At 42.5% G+C, this 21,977-nt stretch overlaps 1 protein-coding gene across 1 annotated transcript in view; it reads right to left on the bottom strand.

Moving 5' to 3' along the window:
- Positions 1-21,977, bottom strand: part of WDR70 (WD repeat domain 70) — a 144,612-nt gene that overhangs the window by 61,613 nt on the left and 61,022 nt on the right. Inside the window, exon 10 of the mRNA XM_044431200.1 lies at positions 8,068-8,242. Within this exon, the coding sequence (XP_044287135.1) occupies positions 8,068-8,242 (175 nt within the window). The remainder of the gene's footprint in view (positions 1-8,067; positions 8,243-21,977) is intronic.

The following is a 21,977-nucleotide window of genomic DNA, read 5'->3' as shown; positions in this document are numbered from 1 at the left end:
AAGCTCCAATGCTCGGGGCAATTTAGTAGATTTATAACTTCGCAGCCAGGGCAAATTAGCAGAATTATATGCCCACTTCCTACTGTGGCCATAGTCCTACTTCTGACAGGGAAGTGGACAGGCTACTTCTTCAGTGGGCTTTAGGAGAAAATCATGGTGGACCCATGTGAGATATGGCAGTTGGCATGGCTTCATTCTGACAAGGCGGTCCAATACATCCAGTTCTGACAGCTGTGTAAGCTTGCGTGAAGACCTCCTTAAACTAAGGACTGTTCCAACCTGTGTGAGGCAGGTACAGAATCATAGAATACTTCAGCTGAAAGGGGCCAATAAAGCTAACCAAGAATCCAGCCATTCCGTAGTCACTTTCCCTGAAAGTCCCCATACTTGCCACTTTATCCATTAGAAACATAGAAACAGAGTCAGAAGGGGTCTCCCGGGTCATCTAGTCTGACCCCTCGCTTCAGATGGCTCCACTCATGACATGCTCACCATGTGCATGTCCAGCCTATCTTTGAACACCCTCACCAATGGGGCCTCAATGACCTCTTGTGGAAGCCTCTTGTGGAATCTATGTCATGGGTCTTCATGACATAGATTGGTTTCTGTCCCATGAAGCAGGGCATCTCCCACAACTTTTCTCTATTGTTAAAGCCATGCTGGATCTGGCCAATGGTCCATTCAGCCCAGCACTCTGTTCACACAATGACAAATTAGCTGTCAACAGGATTCCTCAAGCAGGGTGGGTACAACAGGTCAGCCTGGTCAAGCTCCTTGGCAACTGGTGTAACGCAGGCCTCTGATAATGGAGGTAGTGGAGGCATGTAGCCACCAAGGCTTACAGCCATTGATAGTCTTCTCCTTCATGGATTTAGCCAAGCTCCTCTTAAAGCCATCCAAAGTACCAGCCATCACTAATTCCTGAGACAGTAAATTCCATCATTCCATTTCAATTATGCACTGTGTGAAGAAGCACTTTCTTTTATCTGTCGTGAATTCCTCACCAATCAGCTTCATGGGATGATTCTAGTGTTATGGGAGAGGGAGAAAAATGCCTTTCCTTCCACTTTCTCCATGCACCATTTTAAACTCCTGTATTATATCTCAACCCCATTTGCAACTGATCCTCATAGGGGCACTGCTCTGCTTGACTGACCTTCAGGCTTGCTGCTGCACAAGATCCTCTGTAGCTCTTCCTCTACAGGCTACCTTCCAGTCTCACGCTCAAGTACCTGAAGGTATTTCCAGAGTTTCACTGCTTCCACTTGTGGAGACTGTTCTTCTGCTCCTAACTGTCATCCTTTTCAGGAAGTTTCCTCGATTTCATTTTTCCTTGCTTCAGGATTCTCCTTTTCTGCCTCAGCTTCTTGTTGCTTTTGCAGTTTCTGTACATCACTTTGCTGTGGCAGTTCTAACACTCTACTGAAGAATTTTTATTCCCTTTAGAAGAACATTCCACTCCAGTACACTAACTTTTTCTTTCAACAGGTCAACTTAATGCATATGTATGTCATGTTCCAAGGCTAAATAAATAAATATTGCACAGACTTTGCAGGTGGCCACCATGGGGAGTCTTTTCATAACATTGCCTCTACTCCTGTTAGGATTATACTTAACTAATTGTATTGGAATGGCTTGTGCTTTCTCCTGACTTCCCTGACTTTTCCTCCACTGGATTTTCACACTACAGGTCATTCCTCTGTAATTATGGCTTGCCGGCCTTTCTTGAACCATTTTATTTCCAAGTTCCATAAGGGCAGGTCCTAAAAGCTGGAATTTCCCTCTTCCTTTTTTCCTGCATGAACTACACAAGGCCAAAGACACTGTGCTGCCTGGTATAAAGCCAAGATGGCATCCCACAAACACATACATTTGATATACAGACCCCAACAGAGGCACCAGCTGACTCTTACCTCAGTGTTGCTGAGGGACAGCATCCTCTTTCCTCCACTGCACCTGAGGGCAGTGGGTGAGCTTAGAGCAGGGATCGGCAACCCACGGCTCTGGAGCCTCATGTGGCTCTTTCATCCCTCTGCTGCAGCTCCCTGTCACTCAAAATATGCATCACAACTGGCAATGTGTAACACCTGCTGGCACGTGATTTACTAAGCTTTTCGACCCCCAGTAGGCCAACCATGGATAAATCCAAGAAAAGAAAAGTTTCAGAAGAAAACAGAACATTTAATGGCACGCGGGCAGACATTGACTATTTTATTTGAAAGTAACCTTCAACCCAGCATCTTTTTTTTCGGAGTTCAAAATGTTTGTGTTGCATGGAGAAATAAAAATTTGTTTTCTCTGTAGCAGTTCATTGATTTCATAAATGCAACACACTATAGTTCTTTTATACATAGCAGAAAGGTAAAAAAACGATATATGCAGTGTTATCTTCATTTAGATGTCAAAAGGGTTTTGTGGCTCCCGGTGTTTTTTTTTTCTGTGAGAAACAGGCCCAAACGGCTCTTTGAGTGTCTAAGGTTGCTGACCCCTGGCTCAGAGGATACAGAACAGGCCACAGGACATATTCTGTCCTTCAGCATCTTACTGCTGCTGACCTCCAGCATATACCACCTGAGGTGGCCACCTCACTATGCTTAATGGGAGGTTTGACCTGCAATTACAGAAGTACAAACATGGTTTTCTTGTGTTAGGGAGGGTATTTGTGATAGACCCTCAGGAAAAACATCTCTACCAGACTTAAATAGGATGGACTGCGTTATGCTCATTAGGGGGACAGAGCTCAAGCTTCAGAACTGCCTCTCATCACTCTATTAACTAATACAAACAGTTGGCTAGCTCCTCACTATAAATTGTTTATTATATAAGAGACAATGCATTTAGAAACAGAACATGGTGCTTTTTTAAATCTTCACAGAAGGGAGGAGCATCTGACGATCATATGGTGCTATTTTCAAGCTAGAGTTTAGGAAGTACTGGCAGGACCAGATGTATACAGGGGGAAAAGGTTAACACTTGTATCTGGCATGGTACATGTGATTTTTCAGGTTCTGAAGAAGCGGTCTGGCACACATACCTTTGGAATAAGAAGTGGGGGATACTTATGGATATGGAAACTTTACCTTGAGCTCACAAGGAAAATATACTGTCTATTTGGATGCCTTTCATCTTATATTTACTCAAGAAATTTCCAGATGTAGCTAGGTACTCTTCAAAGGATCACATGAAACAGTTTGCCATGTGAAGAAAGGCAAAAGAGTGATTTTACTCATTTCACTCATAATTTGCAACCAACAGTTAAACATTTTGTTAATTTACAGGAAAATGTGCACCTCAAATAAGAGTTGTTAATTAGAGATACAAAGTACATTATCCAGCCACAAATATGACACAAGGAAAACATCTATTTAAAAAGAAAGCACATAGAGGAAAACACTTCTAAAAACTTTCCAAACAAATTCCTATATTCAATAAAAATCCAACCTATGACACTTATCCTATCTTTCAAAAACCAACTGATAAACCAATTTGGTAAAAAAGGACTTTCTCCACAGTATAACATTTCCAGTTATTAAGTTCAGACTGTAGAGAAATAAATATTATGGATATGATGGCCAACCTTTGAAAAGTCAGCAAAAGGATATAACTCTACCTCTAATTTTGGCTTTTGTTATCCTCCGTTTCTTAATCTATCAATTGAACCAAAAGTGCAAGAAGCCCCATCTTACATCTGAGTAGACATGCACTGAACTTCATGCATGTTAATGCAATGAGATATCCCAGTTGTCAGATATTTCTCATCCAACCCTTCCTTGTTGGGTTTGGATGACAGAACAACCCACAGCCCTGACTTTAATATTCAAAACTTGCACCACAGCCAGATCTTACGTAGAATCAAACAATTCTGAGCTCAAGCATTAGTTCTGAGTATTAGAACTGAACACAGTTCATACTCCTTCCACACACATAAAAATCCACTCTCCTTCCCTGGACTTTCTTCATTCCACAATATAATTTTCTTGATTAACAAGGCATGTTTTTTATTACTAAAATCATTTAATCTTCCATTTTATCCTTTTTATATTGTATTGCTCATCACTCTGGAATATGTTTAGAAGAGAAATGGTATATAATATAATGAAAAATAGTGTGTGTGTTGTGAAAAGTAACTTTCCAAACCAAATTTTCACTCCTAAGTCAAACACAGAATTTAGGAAAATATCAAAAATAAATAATATGCATTCTATTATGCATGGGTACAGAAAATGAGCTGAAGGAAAGCAGCAAAGAGAACAAAGTTTCCAAAAGCTATAATGACCCAATAAACATAAAAATGCTAAGTCTGTTGGGACAGTGTTTGATTTTTTTTCAGTTGCAGTTTATTATTCTGCTATATTGCCTGCCTTCATAAATTACAAGTAAGTGTAAATGTGTTCCTTCCGTACACCAGACATTCATGAAGGTTTTGTTACATGTTGGAAAACTTGCATGCGAAATATCAAAAGGAAGTTTTACCTAGAGGCATTATTCTCTGAAGAGAGGCACATATAAGCCTGCTTAGCTTTTGTTATCTCCTTTTGACAACATCATATTATTCTTCCTTTATTAAAATTCAAGGAAGTCTTGAATTTCTTCCAGATGGACAGGCCAGGCATCAAGGGAAAATGGAGCAATGAGGAAGGCAGTATGACTACGTGGTGCCCCCACCTCCAAGCCATGTACTCCTTTCTGTTACACTGAAGCTTTGTAACAGAAGTAAATAATAGTCTCTCCCCCACCACACACACTTCCACTTATTTTGATAGACAGGCAGAGTTTTAAAGGTGTTACCTGCCTCAAGCCCTAGGGATGTGGCAGGATACTAAGCCAGCAACGAGACCTCCTCCTCACTTGCAGATGGTTTTTTGAGCCCCTCCTTTCCCCCCTTCCCCTTTCAGACTGAATTCTAGGTCATTCCAATGCTAGAGTTTGGAGTTTTTAAAAACTTTCTTTTCTGTTGTTTTAAGTTGCCACACAGAAATACCCTGAAAGGTGATTTTTGAAACACAGCAAATAAACCACCTAAAATGTAATCGTATTCTATTATGTTTAGCTGCTTAAATTTTTAATGATATGAAAGTTATATCTATAGTAATAAAATAGGAGGTATGCCTGAGATACCACCAGCAGGGTGTTACGGGGTGCACCATTGGAAAGGGCCATGCCTTGGGGACTTTTCCAACCCTCAGGCTTATTCTTTAGTTTTAAATAAGTAAATAAACATACAGCTCCTAATTCTTTAGCATGTACATTTTCCCTCCCTCTCACTAGTACCAAAGGTATTCTTTCCACAGTCCAGCTGCAGGTTGATATCGTATTTTCCTGAAAATAACTGGAAAATAAGCCCTACCATGATTTTTCAGGATGCTTGTAATATAAGCCCTACCCCAAAAATAAGCCCCCATTAAGATCATCAGTCAGATGGACGCTTTTAGTATATCTGAGGCAACACGCAATGGACATATTGAATTATAAATAATAATATATAATTAAATATAAATAAATATTATTGACATTAATACTTAAAATAAATAATATACAATATAATGAAGTATTTGTAAATACCCAAGCAGGCACCTTTGGACAAGAGGTAAGTGCCTATGTAAACTTGAGACTTATTGCCAAATGACCAATCAGGCACAAGACACGAATAACGTGCGCACTTGATAACGAATGGATGTGTTTCATAATTCAATACGTGTGTTGTAACAGATGTACCTAATGTGTGTTGCCACTCCTGTCTCATAAGTCTTCAATTAACACTTGATTTAATGGTAGATTTAAAGACAAGTGCAAAAAGAAAGAGCTATTCCATCGAGTAAAGGGAAAAAATCGTGGAGACACTTGGGGCAAGAATTTTACGGCTTTCTTAAGAAAAAATAAGACATCACCTGAAAATAAGCCCTAATGCATCTTTTCAGTCAGTCCTAGAGGAGATCAACCCTGACTGCTCTTTAGAAGGCCAGATACTGAAAATGAAACTCAAATACTTTGGGCACCTAATGAGAAGGAAGGACTCCCTGGAGAAGAGCCTGATGCTGGGAACAACAGACGGCAAAAGAAAAAGGGGACGGCAGAGGATGAGGTGGCTAGATGGAGTCACTGAAGCAGTTGGCGTGAGCTTAAGTGGACTCCAGAGGATGGTGGAGAACAGGAAGGCCTGGAGGAATGTTGTCCATGGGGTTGTGATGGGTCAGACACGACTTTGCAACTAGTAACAACAATGCATCTTTTGGAGCAAAAATTAATATAAGACCCAATCTTATTTTCGGGGAAACACAGTATGAGATTCCACAACTAGTACTGTTCATTTAGTAGTTGTGAAGATCCTTTCAGTTCAGAAAATTAAGCAAGCATACAACCTCCTTCTGTCTGTCTTTTTCAGAAGCAAGCATGCATAGTGACCCCCCTGAAGCGCTGTACTCCTAAGTTGGATGAACTGTTCATACTGTTCAAAACAAGGAGGTCACATCTGAATTGAGGAAAGTCCCATTGATCTAAAGTTCCAGCCACAAGTCCACAATGGTGTTAGTCCAGCTCCAACCCAATTAATTTTTTCAGCTTTTTATCTCCATAGTTATTTCCACTATAAATCTAGTAAAACTTCCTAATGGCATGGAAGGTTTCAAAAGTTATTCAACATGTAAACTTGCTCCAACAGAGTATTTTTTTCAGAGGCTGGCTTTTATCACCTACATGGCTGTTGATGTAAATGCAGACAGCATTCAAATATTAAGGTTCCTAGCATGGCATTAATAATAGCACTCCTAATAGTCTGCTTATTCATGAGTTTTTCCTTATGAACTCCTGTGATTTTTTAAACGGCACTGCAAGTGCATACACACTCTTAAAGGCATTTAAAAACAAGTGAGGAGACCCATGGAATTTTGGTGACATTTTAGCCTCAAGTACATTTGGTATAAACCAGCTGCTGCAGACAGAACATCACCTGATGATCACTCTGCAGCTATTCCTATTTGCTTCCTGATGACCCGCTCTCTATCTGTTCTTGTGGGATTGAATTCTAAATACGTTTTCATCCAGCGGTCTTTTGCTATCCTGGTGGAGAAAGTTCACAGTATCACAAGGAAATGTAGGAGCTTCAGTCTGCTTCAGCTGAAGAGTTTAAGATAGAATCCCTACTTCTGCCATGCAAATTCCAGAAGAGTGGTGCATTACATTGAATGTATACCCTGCCTTTCTTCTTGCAAAGGACTCAAGGAAGCTTACAAGATTCTCCTTCTCTCCATGCCATCCTCACAAGAACAGCCCTGTGAGGTAGGTTAGCCTGAGAGTCCATGACTGGCCCAAAGTCACCCAGTGTACTTCCAAGTAGACCCAACAGCCTCCTGAGTCCCAGTCCAACACTAACAACTATGCCACACTAGCATAAGCCTGATGTTCTAAAACAAAACAAAGCAAAGCAGAGACTGCTGGTACTTTGATAAAGATTGATGGTCTTGTTTAGGCATAAACTTTTGTGGACTAGTGCCTGCTTCATCAGATGCATGAAGGGTTACCTGTGTCAACAGATCCACATAAAGGTACACACAAGAGAGTTTCTAACACAGTGCTCCTACCCCACCCTACCAGCATTCTGAGTCCATTTCCAAAAATATCGTTTTCCAAGAGACTGGATAACAACATTGACTAAATGCACAGTCGCCATACCTTAGTGTCTTCCTCCTGCCCCCTCATAGCAATATGGGTTTAACAACAATGGGCTTAGTCACAGCACCACCCTTCTATAATCTGGGTATAATAGTGGTGAACTTAATTTGCACAGGCAGAACAGCGTTAAATGTTCACAGACTTGGAAGGAAGGGACTCCACATTAATGTTGCATGATATAAATTAGCAAGACCATAAATTCTCATCTTTGTTGCCACCTTTTGTTTGCGGTGGATATGCTCTCACCCTACATTAACATTCTGGATTTCTCAAACACATTCAGTGAACAGTATTCATTTCACCATGAAATCTGGCCAACTGGGCATTAACCCTGATTTATCAGACTACAAACACAGGATTTCACATTTTCAGTTGATCAATGAACAGTGGACTACTTACATTTATATTCCTGTCCCAGATCTGGATGGACCCATCCTGGCAGCCAGCTGCAATGAGCTTCCCATCTCTGCTGTATGTGCAGCTCGTTGGAATCACACGTTTCCCTTGAGCTGAGCGTGGTTTAAACACACCTTTGTGTTTTTTGTCATTGTTAACATCCCATGTTCTCACAGTCCTAACAAGAGACCAACACATATAAAGGTTTGACCAAATATTTTGGGAAAAATCCATTGCTAATTATGTGCAAAGACCATATTTTAATTATGATAGTAACAGCCCAGAGACAGGATCCAGTGTTTTATTTTTTGTCTTGCTGTTAAACCATCCTGAGACTACAGTAAGGTATGTTCTAAAACAGTTTTAAATAAATAATTTTTTAAATGAATTTATTGTTTAGGGAAATGTGCCCAATGCTGAAAGCCTGGGTGTATACAAAACACATAAACACAGTCCCTTCCACTAATATTAAGTGAAATTTACACATCAACTTTGTGTAAATTAATGTTATACTCAGATTGGCTTGAAATTTCCCCCAGTTTTAAACAATTGGAAAAGCACTTTACACATCTTTGAGAAATGACAGATAGTTTTCCAGACAATCAAAGAAGCAGAATTTGAAGCAAGACAGAATTAAACCCTCTTGCAGTTGTGAACACTGCTGAAATCATGAACAAATCTATGGTCACTGAATACAAAGATAAGCAGGTGGGATTGTATATAGTATCCTATCATAGCACACCATCCTCTGGTCCAGTTGAATCAAGTTTACTTTTATGCAGATGTAAGTATCTTACATGTAATCTTAGGTTCTTGATGACATGGGAGGGAATGCCAGATCAGTTCACAAGACCTTAAGGATTCATGATGTGAATATGGATGAGGAAGCTGACCTGGTATGCTTCACAGAGACCTGTGTGGGTAAGCTGTGTCATTTAGACATGATCCAGCTGTACCCACTTGGTTATTCACTGCAGCACCATCCAGGCTGGAGGGCTGGGGGGAGGGAGTCACCATGATCTTACTTGGTAGGAAGCCCCAGCACTCTGGGATAGACCATGAGGGCCTGCACCTTGCTTGAAGCTGAAAGGGACAGATGAAAAGCCATTGATGTACTGCTCACTCTGCTACCCAACAGACTCCCTGATCAAGCAGGCTGAGGTGGTCTTGGGGATTCTGATACTGGGAAACTTTAACATTCATGCTGAGAGCACTTTAACAGGAACAGTTCAGGACTTCAGGTCCTCTATGATAACCATGAGGCTGTCTCAGTGTGTGACCAGCCCAGCATGTAGAGCACAGCATAACCTTGATTTGGTCTTAAGTCTAGGAAAGAGGATGGTGGTCTGGAAATGGCGGGGGGATTTGAAATCATCCCATTGTCATGTTCAGATCACTTCTTGGTAAAATTTGGTCTCCTGGTGCCAGTCCCTCCCTGCAGGGGTGGGAGACCAATTAAAATGGTCCACTCCTGGAGATGTAAAGAAATCAAGGGAATCCTGAAGTTCTCAAGAGATTTTTCAATAGCCAGAATCTGTTGAGGCTCTTATTGCACTATGTGTGGTGTGGTGGCCCACAGATGCAACCACCCTTGAGTGTCCTCTTTGGCATTGTGGCGCTCTCTGGTTTACTGGGAACCTTCAGACCATGAAAGACTTCAGAAGACGTCTGGAATGTAAATGGTCTAAAAACACATCATGAAGTGTACAATTGGTCCTACTGTATGGTATGGCAATGAAGGAAGAAAAGAAGGTTCACTTTGCTGACTCTGTTGCATCTTCAAATAGCCATCCACTTGAGTTTCTCAAGTGGTTTGGGGTTGCTTTCATCTAACTGAGTGAACCCAGAGGTCTGTTGTGATGAGTTTCAAGATACTTTGAGGAGCATTTTGACACAGTGTCTGTTGAGGTGTCCTGTGTATCTCTTATTCTCTTTCAGTAAGATCAATTTCAGCTTGTGGAAAGAGAGAATGTGGACAAGGTGCTTGCAGCTCCATGGCTCACCACATGCTTTCTTGACTTTGGCCCATTATCACTTATTCAAGCTAGGCACAGAAGACTGGATGGACCAAAGCGGTAAACACTTTGTGCATGATAGTGTGGTTCCTACTGTCTGAAAGGAGGCAGTGGCACAACCACTTCTGAAAACCCTCTCCCTAGACAGAAATTTATGCCAACTATCATCCAATCACAAACAGCCTATTCCTGAGTAAGGTGCTCAAGAGAACAGTAGTATCTGAGGTGCAATTGCTCTTGAATGAAACTGATTACATGGCTTCAGGTCCAGGCTTGGAAAACTGAAGACTCCAGGTAAGTTTGTTGCAACTCTACCATTAACCATGATATCCTCCCACAGTGCCTCTGTAGAATTAGAGGCTTTATTCTACAGTGGTTCAGCTTAAATCTATGGAGTTGGCTCAAAGTGTAGTCTTGTACCTTGGTCCCACAGCAGCTGAACTGTGGGGTACCACAGGTGACTATCTTGTCCCCAGTGTTATTTAATATCTGTATGAAGCAATGGAGAGCAGTTATCAGAAGATTTGGGGCAAGCTGCCATCAGTACACTGAGACCATCCAGCTCCCTTTCTTCGTGACACCTGAACTGGGGCTGGCAATGCACATTCTAAACCACTGCCAGAATAAAGTTGTGGCTTGGATGAGAGTTAATACACTGAAGATGAATGTGTGGCTTGGCAGAACCAAGTATGGCTGTTTGCCTGTTCTGGATGGTACTGCATGCCTTCTAAGGGAACAGGTGTGTAGAATGGGGGTCTCTGGATCCATCTCTGTCGCGAGAGGCCCAGGTGATCCTGGCAGCACAGGGGAAAGACTGGGTTGGTGAACTTGAAGTCAGCCACCCAATCCTGGCTCCATTGCCCCATTCCACTCCTGTGAGCTGAAAGTCAGTGCAGTGAAAAAATGCACCCATGTGAAGGCACAAAGCAATACAAAAAATTGTGGGCAGCACAGGTAGTCCCACCGAGTGAGCAATGGGCACTCTGAGGGGACTTGTTGCTCCCACAACATCCCTTGGAATACCACCAAGAGGTACAAGGGAGGAGAAGGATGAACCCAATTGTCTGTAGGGGTCATTATGCAGCTTGGTAGATTGCACTAACCAACCGTGGTAAATCTACATGACTGGTTGTCATTATGGTCAAACCCATCCCATATCTCCTCTTCCTATATACCATTTTCTTGTTTCTTCCTATATAAGATGTTGAGCAATAATAAACACTTAGTTATGGTGACACTACAATGAACAATCCACAAATATTAGACTGAGTTGACCAATTTAAATCCTCATTATCCTCATAAATTATATTATAATAAATCCTCATTTAAATTATCATCATTAGTAATGATAACTGTAACTGAATAGAGCTGATCTGACAAGTTTGATAAGATTAAAGAATTCCGTGGTACAGCAGTCGTTCTGCCACATTGCACAAAATGCAGGATGTATATTATGAAGCCCCAAGATAATCATATGGATACAATATGAAAGGCAGAGTTAAAATCAGACATCCTCCAACATTTCACAGATGGCAACAAGAACACTTTGCTTGTGTATGATGGTTACTCCTATTCTCACTTCAAGGATTCCACACTGAGATAGCTGCAGAACGGTTGTAGGCTACTGAAAAACACTGTTAGTAAAACTGACTGCAACGGGGTTTTTTAAAGTTAAGAATGTCTAATGGTTTACCACACAATGGATTAGGCACAGATATTACTGATCAACTACAAATCAAAAATATTTCTTAAAATTTTAAATCAAGATAGGCCACTGGGCAAGGGATATAGTGCATTATAATACACATGTATGTACAGTACAACCAATACATTTTTCCTCTGGAACATGCACTCCAAACCATACTACATATGTTAAGCAACTCACCATGGTAAAACTGTTTTGGTTATCATACTACAATGTTTCGAGAATGCCAAGTGTTAATTATCATAGTCTGTATTTTCTACATGTCAATTTATTTTGAAAGAAAGATTTACATCTACCACCACCATGTTCAGAAAGGGTTTCTTAGGAGCAGTGCTTTTTTTGTAAAAAAAAAAAAAAGGTGCCGGAACTCATGTCGCGGGCAGCAAGCGCATGACCACACACACCAATCCCAAGCCCCAATCCCAAGCCGAGCAGCGGAGCAGTATCCCAAGCAGAGAGCAGCACCCTCACTATCTCACTATCAGATAGCAGACACAAAAGCAGCCTGCAGGCACTATGTTAATGATGTTTGCTGCTGATCTGCTACGATTAAATCACTTCGTAAAATCCATTGGAAAAAAAGGTGCCGGAACACACGGTTCCGGTGCGTTCTATGACAAAAAAAGCCCTGCTTAGGAGCAAAGGAATCTGCTTTATACTGAACTCTAGTAATCTATTATTTTCAGATGGAGCAGGTATATTATAGAAAGCATGTAGATTTTTTATTTATTTATTTATTTATTTAGAAAATTTCTATGCCGCCCCATTCACCGAAGCCTCGGGGCGGTTCACAAATATATCAATTAAAATATTATACAATAAAAATATAAAACAAGTTAACAATATAAAATAAGTCACCCTGGCCAAAGAATAAAATAAATAAATAGTAGTAACAGTTAAAATGACGTTTGAATAAAAAGGTCTTCGCCTGGCGCCGAAAAACAAATAACGACGGCGCCAGGCAGACCTCTCTGGGGAGCGCATTCCATAGATCGGGCACCACCAGAGAAAGCCCTCCTCCGAGTACCTACCCTCCTAATTTCCTTCACGGAGGGTTCCCGGAGAAGGGCCTCTCCCGCAGATCTCAGGGGGCGGGCGGGCGGGCATATATGGACGTAAGCACTCCTTCAGGTAGCCATTACCCAAGCTGTTTAGGGCTTTATAGGTCATCACCAACACCTTATATTGGGCCCGGACTTCAATGGGAAGCCAGTGAAGCTGACGGAGGACTGGAGTCATGTGAACATAACGCCCAGTCCCCGTCAGTAGCCTGGCAGCTCTATTTTGAACCAATTGAAGTATCCGGACCTTCTTCAAGGGTAGCCCCACATAGAGCGCATTACAGAAGTCAAGGTGGGAAGTCACCAACACATGTGTCACTGTTGCCAGGCAGTTGTACTCCAGGTAGGGGCGCAGCTGATGGATCAGCCGAAGCTGAAGGAAAGCGCTCCTCGCCACTGCTGTCACCTGAGCTTCCAATGAAAGCTCTGGGTCAAGGAGCACTCCCAAGCTGCGAGCCTTGTCCCTAAGAGGGAGTGCAACCCCATTCAGGACTAGGTTCAATTCACCCTCACCGAAACCCGATCCGCCAACCAACAGGACCTCCGTCTTGTCTGGACTGAGCTTCAGTTTATTGGCCCTCATCCAGCCCATTACCTCGGCCAGGCACCAGTTCAGCACAGCCACCGCCTCACCTGGATTGGTGGAAAATGAGAGGTAGAGCTGGGTATCATCAGCGTACTGATGATTCCGCAGTCCACACCTCCTGATGACCTCTCCCAGCGGTATCATGTAGATGTTAAACAGCAAAGGGGACAAAATGGACCCCTGTGGGGGGCGGGGTCCATAGCTGCCATGGCGCAGAGCCATATTCCCCCAGCACCACCTTCTGGAATCGGTCATTGAGATAGGAGTGGAACCACTGCAAAGCAGTGCCTCCGACCCCTAATCCCGCTAGCCTATCCAGAAGGATACCATGGTTGATGGTATTGAAAGCTGCTGAGAGGTCCAGAAGAACCAACAGGGACGCACTACCCCTGTCCTTCTCCCTGCACAGGTCATCGTACAGGGAGACCAAGGCAGATTCAGTACCGTATCCGGGTCTGAAGCCGGACTGAAATGGGTCCAGATAATCAATTTCATCCAAGAGAGCTTGGAGCTGTCCTGCCACCACCCGCTCCAACACCTTGCCCAGAAATGGGTTGTTGACCACTGGTCTATAATTAGTGGCCATCTCTGGATCCAGTGACGCTTTCTTCAGGACCGGTCAGACTTCCGCCTCCTTTATATCTAGTGAAACATGTAGATAAACATGTTTCACTAGATATACAGTTATATCCAGTGTCTGCATAAGAAAGTTGTACCTGTAGGAAAACACTGTGGATTTCAGTTTGATCACAGATGCAACCCAAACTTCAGTTCAGAAAGGTTGCTGCTCATTTGTTCTCCTCACAAACCCTCTCGCTTCAATGCCAATTTTGATTTAAAACTCACTAAAAGGAATCTGTGCCTAATGGCTAGGCAAGATGCCATTTTGGCAGCTTGGACAGCCAGTAGGTTGCTTTTCATTTCAGCAAGCCTCGGAAACCGGCAAAAGGTTAAAAGAAGAAATATAGATGTACAGGAAGAAAGCCTCCAGTTGGGAAAAGACAGAGATGAGCTAAAGACTTCTGGAATAACACTGGGCTTTTAAGCACTGCACTTTTTATATATTTGACAATGATTCATTAATGTAAGGCATTTTTTTTTCAGAATTGCAGTTCTCCGACATCTTATTTCATAAATGACTTTACAAGACAAATACATACAATACCTTAGATTTTATTATGTATCTTAGATATACATTAAAAATACTGAGATGGAGGAAATGTGGAGGAAAAAGAATAGAAATACAGGTGGACTGGCTAAACGTTTCTACAAACAGAAGACTTCTATCCTTTCAGAATACTGCATTCCTTCCAGTTTGTAACTCAGATATCTTCTGGCATCCATCACATTAAAACATTTCAATATTTGGCAGGCCAGCGAGATAATTAATTATGAAAAAAGAAATCAATGTGCAGTTTGGACAAAGCTCATTTGTTCAGATTACACAAATAGTACTTGGGATCCAAGAATATGCAATATATTGGTTCTCTTGCCAAGGGAAATGCTACTGTATCAAGACAAGCATCTTCCAAGAAGATAACGCTCTGTGACTGGGGACCAAGAATAGCATTTTGAGCAGGTTTGCAAAACCAAACTGGACATGCATAATGCAGAGACCACACACTAGCAAATTAATGCAACTTATAAGATTCCAGAACTGTACATATAACTAGATGACAAGGGTTGTTTGGGTTGACCAAATGGTCAGCTCTGTACATCATACACTACTTAAGTTCTATGGATTCCTTCTAAGATTATGGAATACATGGGCATTCTGCAAAATGTACCATTTGTGATTGACCTTACAAACAAGGAAGGAGGAGGAGCTGTGGAGTGCATCCTTTGCATGCTGAAGATCTTAGGCTCAACCTCAGCAAACCCAAGAAGGGCTAGAAAGGAATCCTGCCTGAATCCCTGGGGAGCCACTGCTGCCAAGTTTTGACAATACTGGACCAAATGAACCAATGACCTGACTCAGTATAAGAGAACTTAATTGGTACCTGGGCTCAGTAATGAACTGGATGAGTACCAATAAGCTAAAGCTCAATCCAGTGGTGAGCAGAGCATCCATCCAACTGGGAAATTTTCAACCTGTCCTGGATAACATCATGCTCGCCGTAAAGGACAAAGTTTATAGCTTGGAGGTGCTCCTGAACCCTGAAGTTGTCACTTGTTTCACAGGTAGCCTTGGTGGCCAGAACGCCTTCTATCAGTTTAGGCTGATTTTTCAGCTAAGGTCCTACTTGGATGAACAGAGTCTTGCCACAGTTATCCATGCACTGGTAACCTATTTTCTGAATTACTGTAGCGTGCTCTACGTGGGACAAGCAAGAGGCAAGGCAGACCATGGCAAGCAGAACAGGAACAGAACACAAGAAGTGGGACAGGCATGTATGGAGAAAGTATATGTTTGCAGAAGACCTCAGACCTTCTGCTCGTAATGCATGTGCTCTATCACTAAGCACTGGCCCCTGGGAGTCAAAGCTTGGGAGCTTACTTCAGCTGTGAGTTATCTAAACTGGAAAACAGTGGCAGATTGTGGGGGATCTGTAGCAGGAAGCATAGCATGACTTGATTCCCACAGTCAACTCAGCTACTTGCCAAATGTGCTAGCTATGAATTCCATGGTGACCTACCATTATATGAATGGGACTGAAAGAGGTCATAAAGAACAGAGTCTACATGTAAAGGGATTCCCCTTCTTGCAACACACACCATTCTTTGTGTTCCCTACATTTCACGTGCTTATTGCTGATTATATATAATCAATGTCCTTAGGCCCTGAAACTATGTTGGTCTGATGGCAAACGATGCAGCCACTCCACTTTGGCCTTGATGGAAGTCTCTTCCCAAAGTGAGTTAAACTACTTGGTCCATCTAGTCCAGTACTGCTGACACTGACTGTCTGTGACTTTCCAGGGGCTGGATTTTTGTTGCTCCACCTGGAAATACTGGGGATCTAACCCCAGACCTTCAGCATGTAAAAATGTTCCCTTTTTCTAGGCAAGGTAAGGACAAGGAGAGAGCCAAACTGGACCACTGCCTTTAGGATTGCATCTAGAAGCAGCAGTTCCCAAAAGCACTGCTCAGCCCATACCCTCCTTCTTGGGAAAGATGAAGGGCATGCAAAGCTGGCTCTAGCACCAACCCGGACTTCAAGACACTAGGAGCACCTTAAGGGCGTAAGAAGAACAACGGTCCTTCTTGTCCAATAGTCTCCTTGCACAGGGTCAAACATCTGTCTGTGGGAAAACCACAAAGAAGACATGGGTACAATCATAGGCATTCTGCCTCTGATGGTAGAGGTAATATATGGCATTGTCTAGAGCACTGACATCTTTCTATGAATTTGTCTAATCCACTTTTAAAGCCATTACAACATCTTGTAGTGGCAGACTCCATATGCACAGTGTGAAGTACTAGCTCTTATCTGTCCTGAATCTCCCACCAAACAACTGCATGGAATGACCCCTTTGGGGTCCATTATCATGAAAAGAGGAGCAAAATGTCTTCCTATCACCTATCATGGGTTATTTTTCAACCCTGTCTTGTCTTTCCTCACTTGCCTTTTCTCTAAGCTAAACAATTGCAAATGTTGTAACCTTCCTTCAGGAAGCTGAAATAGCAGTTCCCAAAGGCTCTAATTATCCCACATCCTACCAGAAAAGTTTGTGTGGGGTGGGAGGGATGGGGTGAATGGAGACATCACAGTCAGGAATTATTGCATCAAGTCCCCTGAACTGACTGGAAGGAATCACTGCCTTCAGGTTAAGCTTTTGTAAGGTGCCACAGCTGTGAAAAGAAAGTTGCTATAGGCATGTGTGCCCATGTGTGCACACTTCTAAATCAGACTCTTAATTATGTGATTACACTGCCGAATTGGCAGAATTTCATAGGTGGGCTAGGTAACATGGCTTTCTATTTGGGACTGTGTGTATTTTCCCACTGATTTTGTTTATTGCCCCCCTACAAAGGAAATAAAGATAGAATGCTAGCAAGGTGCCATTTGATTGGTAACACTGTGGGGAGACGCTTCCCAGAAGCCAAGGTAGCCATCAGCATGAAAAAGCTACCCCACCCTGAGTGTAGGCTAGGCTAAACAATTAATCTGCTATTTTTACAAACAAGATTGGAAAAGGAACTGCTGCTCACCTAACTTTTTGTTCAAACTACACTTAATAAAGTGCATGCACAACTCAAAATAAAATTAAAATGGAGAAAAAAGTTTGCACTGCTACAAATGAAGCATTCAAGGTATCTGCCAAATTTAAACACATTAGATTGAAAGCACTAATGTAACCACACTGCATTTATATTTGATTTTGTGCAGGTTTCACAGGCTGCAGTGAAACATTTTAACTTTGAAAACCTTAAGATCTACATAGTACTCTTAAGCTGGAAAGACTGACACGTAATACACAATGCACATTCATTTTACGTGTAGCTGGCTTTTTAAAAAGTGATAGATTCCACATCTGCAGAACAGATTTTCTAAAATGTTCTAAATGCCAAAGAGTGATTCAAAGCAATTTTAAAAGGGGTTGGAGCACTCTCTTGGAAGGTAATAGGAATACATTCATGATTTGAGAATGTAAATAATTTTGGTAAACAGCTAATTCTATTACTGTGTTCATTTTAATGTTTCTTAAATTTGCATTCCCTTTCAATTTTCAGAGACATTGCCAATGTATTACTAGTATACCTCTGTACAATAATGCATAAAGGAAAAATAATAAACATGTACAGTAAGTTATAGCACAAAATACAGGCATTTATAAGGCTATATTTTCTCACTGCTGCAGCGCCGTGCCCCCAGCTTGCTAATGTAGGTTTGATAAATCAATCCTAGCATGCCACAGAGCCTAAATATAATCACATGTCAAAATGTAAACCAGCTGAAACACCTGTCTTTATGCTGTGGAGCACTTCTGTATTTCCTCAGAATGGCCTCCTCCCAGTCTCACCCCCTCCACCTTTATTCCAGCTACAACTCCCATCACCCCAGCCAGCAGGATCAATTATGGCAGTGGAAATGCAACGTATTTAGAACACACTGGCTGACTCAGCACTACTCTTTTGTAAATAAATGCACATATTTGACATTCAAGGATTTGTGTTTCAATGCTCCTTCTCCTTTAGAACATCCCCACAAATAATCCACTGAAAGCAGCATGGAGATCTGAAAGCTGTAGATGGGGAAATTCCAGCATTCACGTTATATGCTCCCTGCTTCCTTAAAATGGTTAGTCGTTTCACAGGCAGTGCTAAAACATTTAGGACCAAGTTGGATCACTGGAGACCTATGCGACAAAGCAGATACACAACCAGGTAGATACAGAGGTGTGGTCTGCATCAATTCTTCAAAAAGCATCTTCCAGGAGTCTGAGGTTCCTTAATTTAGACTTGATTTTTTTGCAGTTGGCTATAGTGCAACCACCAGCTGCTTCTGAAGCTCTCACCTGCACACATGAAATTATTTGCCCTACCCAAGAGTCACCAACACCCATTTTGGCACAGAGCAATCAATCATTTAATGATTAGCAAACCAGCAATTTGAACAAAAGATGACCAACTCTTCACTTTCCATACTAATATGTTAGTATTCTTTTTATACCAACTTCAATACACACTGAGAGAGTATATGAATTATTTATTTATTTTTCAATTTATATCCTGCCTTTTTCCTACAAAGGGCTCAAGGCAGCTTACAGCATTCACCTCCTCCATCTTATTCCCACAACAACAACCCTGTGAGGTAGGTTGGGCTGGGAGTCAGTCACCCAGATGGCTCCATGGCTGAGCAGGGACTAGAACTGAGATCGTCTGAGTCCCAGTCCCGTGCTCTTAACCACTACACCACACTGGCCCTCAATTAAAGATATAAAGCTCTCCATGTAGTTGAAAGCACTGAAGAATTTAAAAAAACACCCTTAAAGAAAATGAAATGAGACTCCTTTGACATTTTAGTATAACAAACTATTTTTAGAATTGCAAAACCAAATAAGACAAACAATAAAAGAACAAACACAATGCAATAAAACACACATCTTCTCAATTCCTGAAGTATCCATATTAATACACACATTCTTATTAAATGCCATTTAATGTTCATTGTTTTAAAAAAGGTTTTGACCCACTGGAGTAACAGGTTGCTGCTGTGACATTTTCAGCACTTAGGACATAAATACCAGATTTGCACAACCCATATGCGCTCTCATGAGCTGCCTAATTAACGTAATTATAGTCAGAAATTATTGACATCCAATCCTGGCAAGGGTGGGTGACTAGAGAGGTTTACAAATCACCCCAAAAGCCATGGCTTGTTCTAGACTCCCAGGATGGTTTGAAAGCCACTCCAGCCACACATCCCACACATCAACCTGTGCCCTGTATGGGTAAATATGCAAATAGGGCAGCTTGTGGCAGGCCTGCACAGGAATGAAAAGTAAGCCATGGGGCCTGTTTTCCTTCTGTGGCCATACTTGTACAAGCACACTCTAGAGGTGGAGGAACTGGCAGGAATAGTTGAAAATTGCAACATTTAGGACACAGTCCCATACCCATCTAACTGGTATTTACTTTTAAACACACAAGCATACAAATGTAATGCAAAACTACAAGGAACCAAGAGGAACTGCCCATACTTCCTTGGCAATAGATTCGTTAAAAACTGTACCAGAAAACTATGTATCTGAACAGAATTAAGATAATTTAAACCAGGTTATTCAAGATGAACCCATTCTTAGCCATATACAAAACACATTCATAGACAAACTTCACAGGAAGATATGAAGTCCATGGAGAGAACTGCAACTATTGTATTGACTAATGATATTTTTAATTTAAAGTCCTTTAAAATCAGAAATACCGCTTTAGAAAAACCTGAAAGTGTACCTTCTAACAACTGTTTTAGTCTTTGAGTGGGTTCACATGCCACTGAGCTTGAAGTTGCTGGGCTGGGGGTATCACAGAGCTGGGCTGGATCCAGCACAGCAGGGATCCACAGGCATCACCCGCCATCTTCGCTGCTCGGTCTTCTGGCCAGCATCTCAGGAAACTCTGCAGAACACCGAGTGCTGCAGATGTGAGCCCTCCCTTCCCTGTTCTCACAGATGAGCAGCCTCAAAGGGGCAGAGGCACTGACAGGAAGAATCACTCTCCCTAACCAGACTACAAAATTTCTCTAGTCAGGTTAGGTGGGCAGTTCCGCCTGTTAGCGCCACGTGTGAGCATGGCGCTGACAGGCAGAATTGCAGGCCCCAGACTGACTCCCACTTGTGAGTTAGTTGCAAGACAACAATCCTGCCTGTCAGTGCTGTACCTGCAGACAGAAATGCTCCAGCCTGACTCCTCCTTCCATTGGGATTGGGACAAACAGACCTTGCCTTGTGCTGCACTTCTTCAAGAGGGAGGAAAGCTTCAGGTGGCTCAAACCTTCTTCTATCACCTGGACGAGGGTGAACAGAAGGTGCAGCTGATAGGCAAGAGGAGCCACCTTCAGCTGGTCTCTACTGCTCACTGGTTCCACCTACCATTTGGGGCAGGCTTGGAAGCACTGTAAACTTCTGAAGCTCCTTCCACATCCATGCTCATCCCATACAGCTAAAGCTGGCTGTTTTTCCCCTTGACAGCATCCTTGCCTGTCTCGTCTACCAGCAGGGAAAAGGAAGGTGTTTCAGCCAGCTGTCTGAAGCTCTCTCCTCCTTTGCACCAGACCAAAAAGGCAGATGCAGCTGGCAGAGAACAGGAGTGACTGGCTCCTGTTGCCCCGGCCAATGCTGCCTTCCATTTACCAGGTCAGGGTGGTGGAGCGACTGTGCTCCAATCCACTGCCTCCCCTCAAGGAGACAGCCAACTGGAGTGCAGCTGCTTTACCACCCACTGGCCATGGAGCAGAGCATGGAGGAAGAGGGCATGCTCCTCGGTCTCCCTGGGAAGAAGTCCAGGGAAGCAATTCCCATTGTGGAATTCATTCACAAGGGATGGGATGGGGTGTTTGCCTGTCATTCCACCCCCCCACCCCCTCTCTCCAGCACCACTGTCAAGTGGCGGTGAGAGGGAAGAAATGAGGCAAGGGTGCTGAGCCGCCTTCTTCGGTAGCTGGTTCTTCTGCTTCAGAGGGCCTGGGGAGGAGGCATGCTGCAGACCCTGGAAGCTCCCTTTTACCCCGCTGCTGATGCTGCAGCAATCCTCCCTCTGGCATTGGCTGAAATGCAGGAGAAACTGATGCCAGCTACACAATTGATGTACCATGGGCACTCTGCTGGCTGTCAACAGCCAAAATCCTCTGGCTAGAGTGGCTACCTATCTTTGCTGCTCTGCCCAAGGAACTCTTTTATTTTATTTTATTTTATTTTGGCTTGACCATAGCATAGGAGTGCTGTCTGGGTTTGAATAGTTCACTAAGTCATGGATGATTTTCTAAAAAACAAACCATATCTATTTAAGGTAGTTTATAAGATCCCAGTGGTTAAAAACCTGTCATGGGAACCCATGTTGAGTCTGGTAACACTGAGTTCCCAAGGAGGTGAAAGTCAGACAAGTAT

This window comes from Varanus komodoensis, unplaced genomic scaffold (genome assembly GCF_004798865.1).
Source record: "Varanus komodoensis strain SLA01 unplaced genomic scaffold, ASM479886v1 scaffold22, whole genome shotgun sequence".
In the NCBI taxonomy this organism is placed as follows: domain Eukaryota; kingdom Metazoa; phylum Chordata; class Lepidosauria; order Squamata; family Varanidae; genus Varanus; species Varanus komodoensis.
This window is presented reverse-complemented; position numbering and strand designations above follow the sequence as displayed.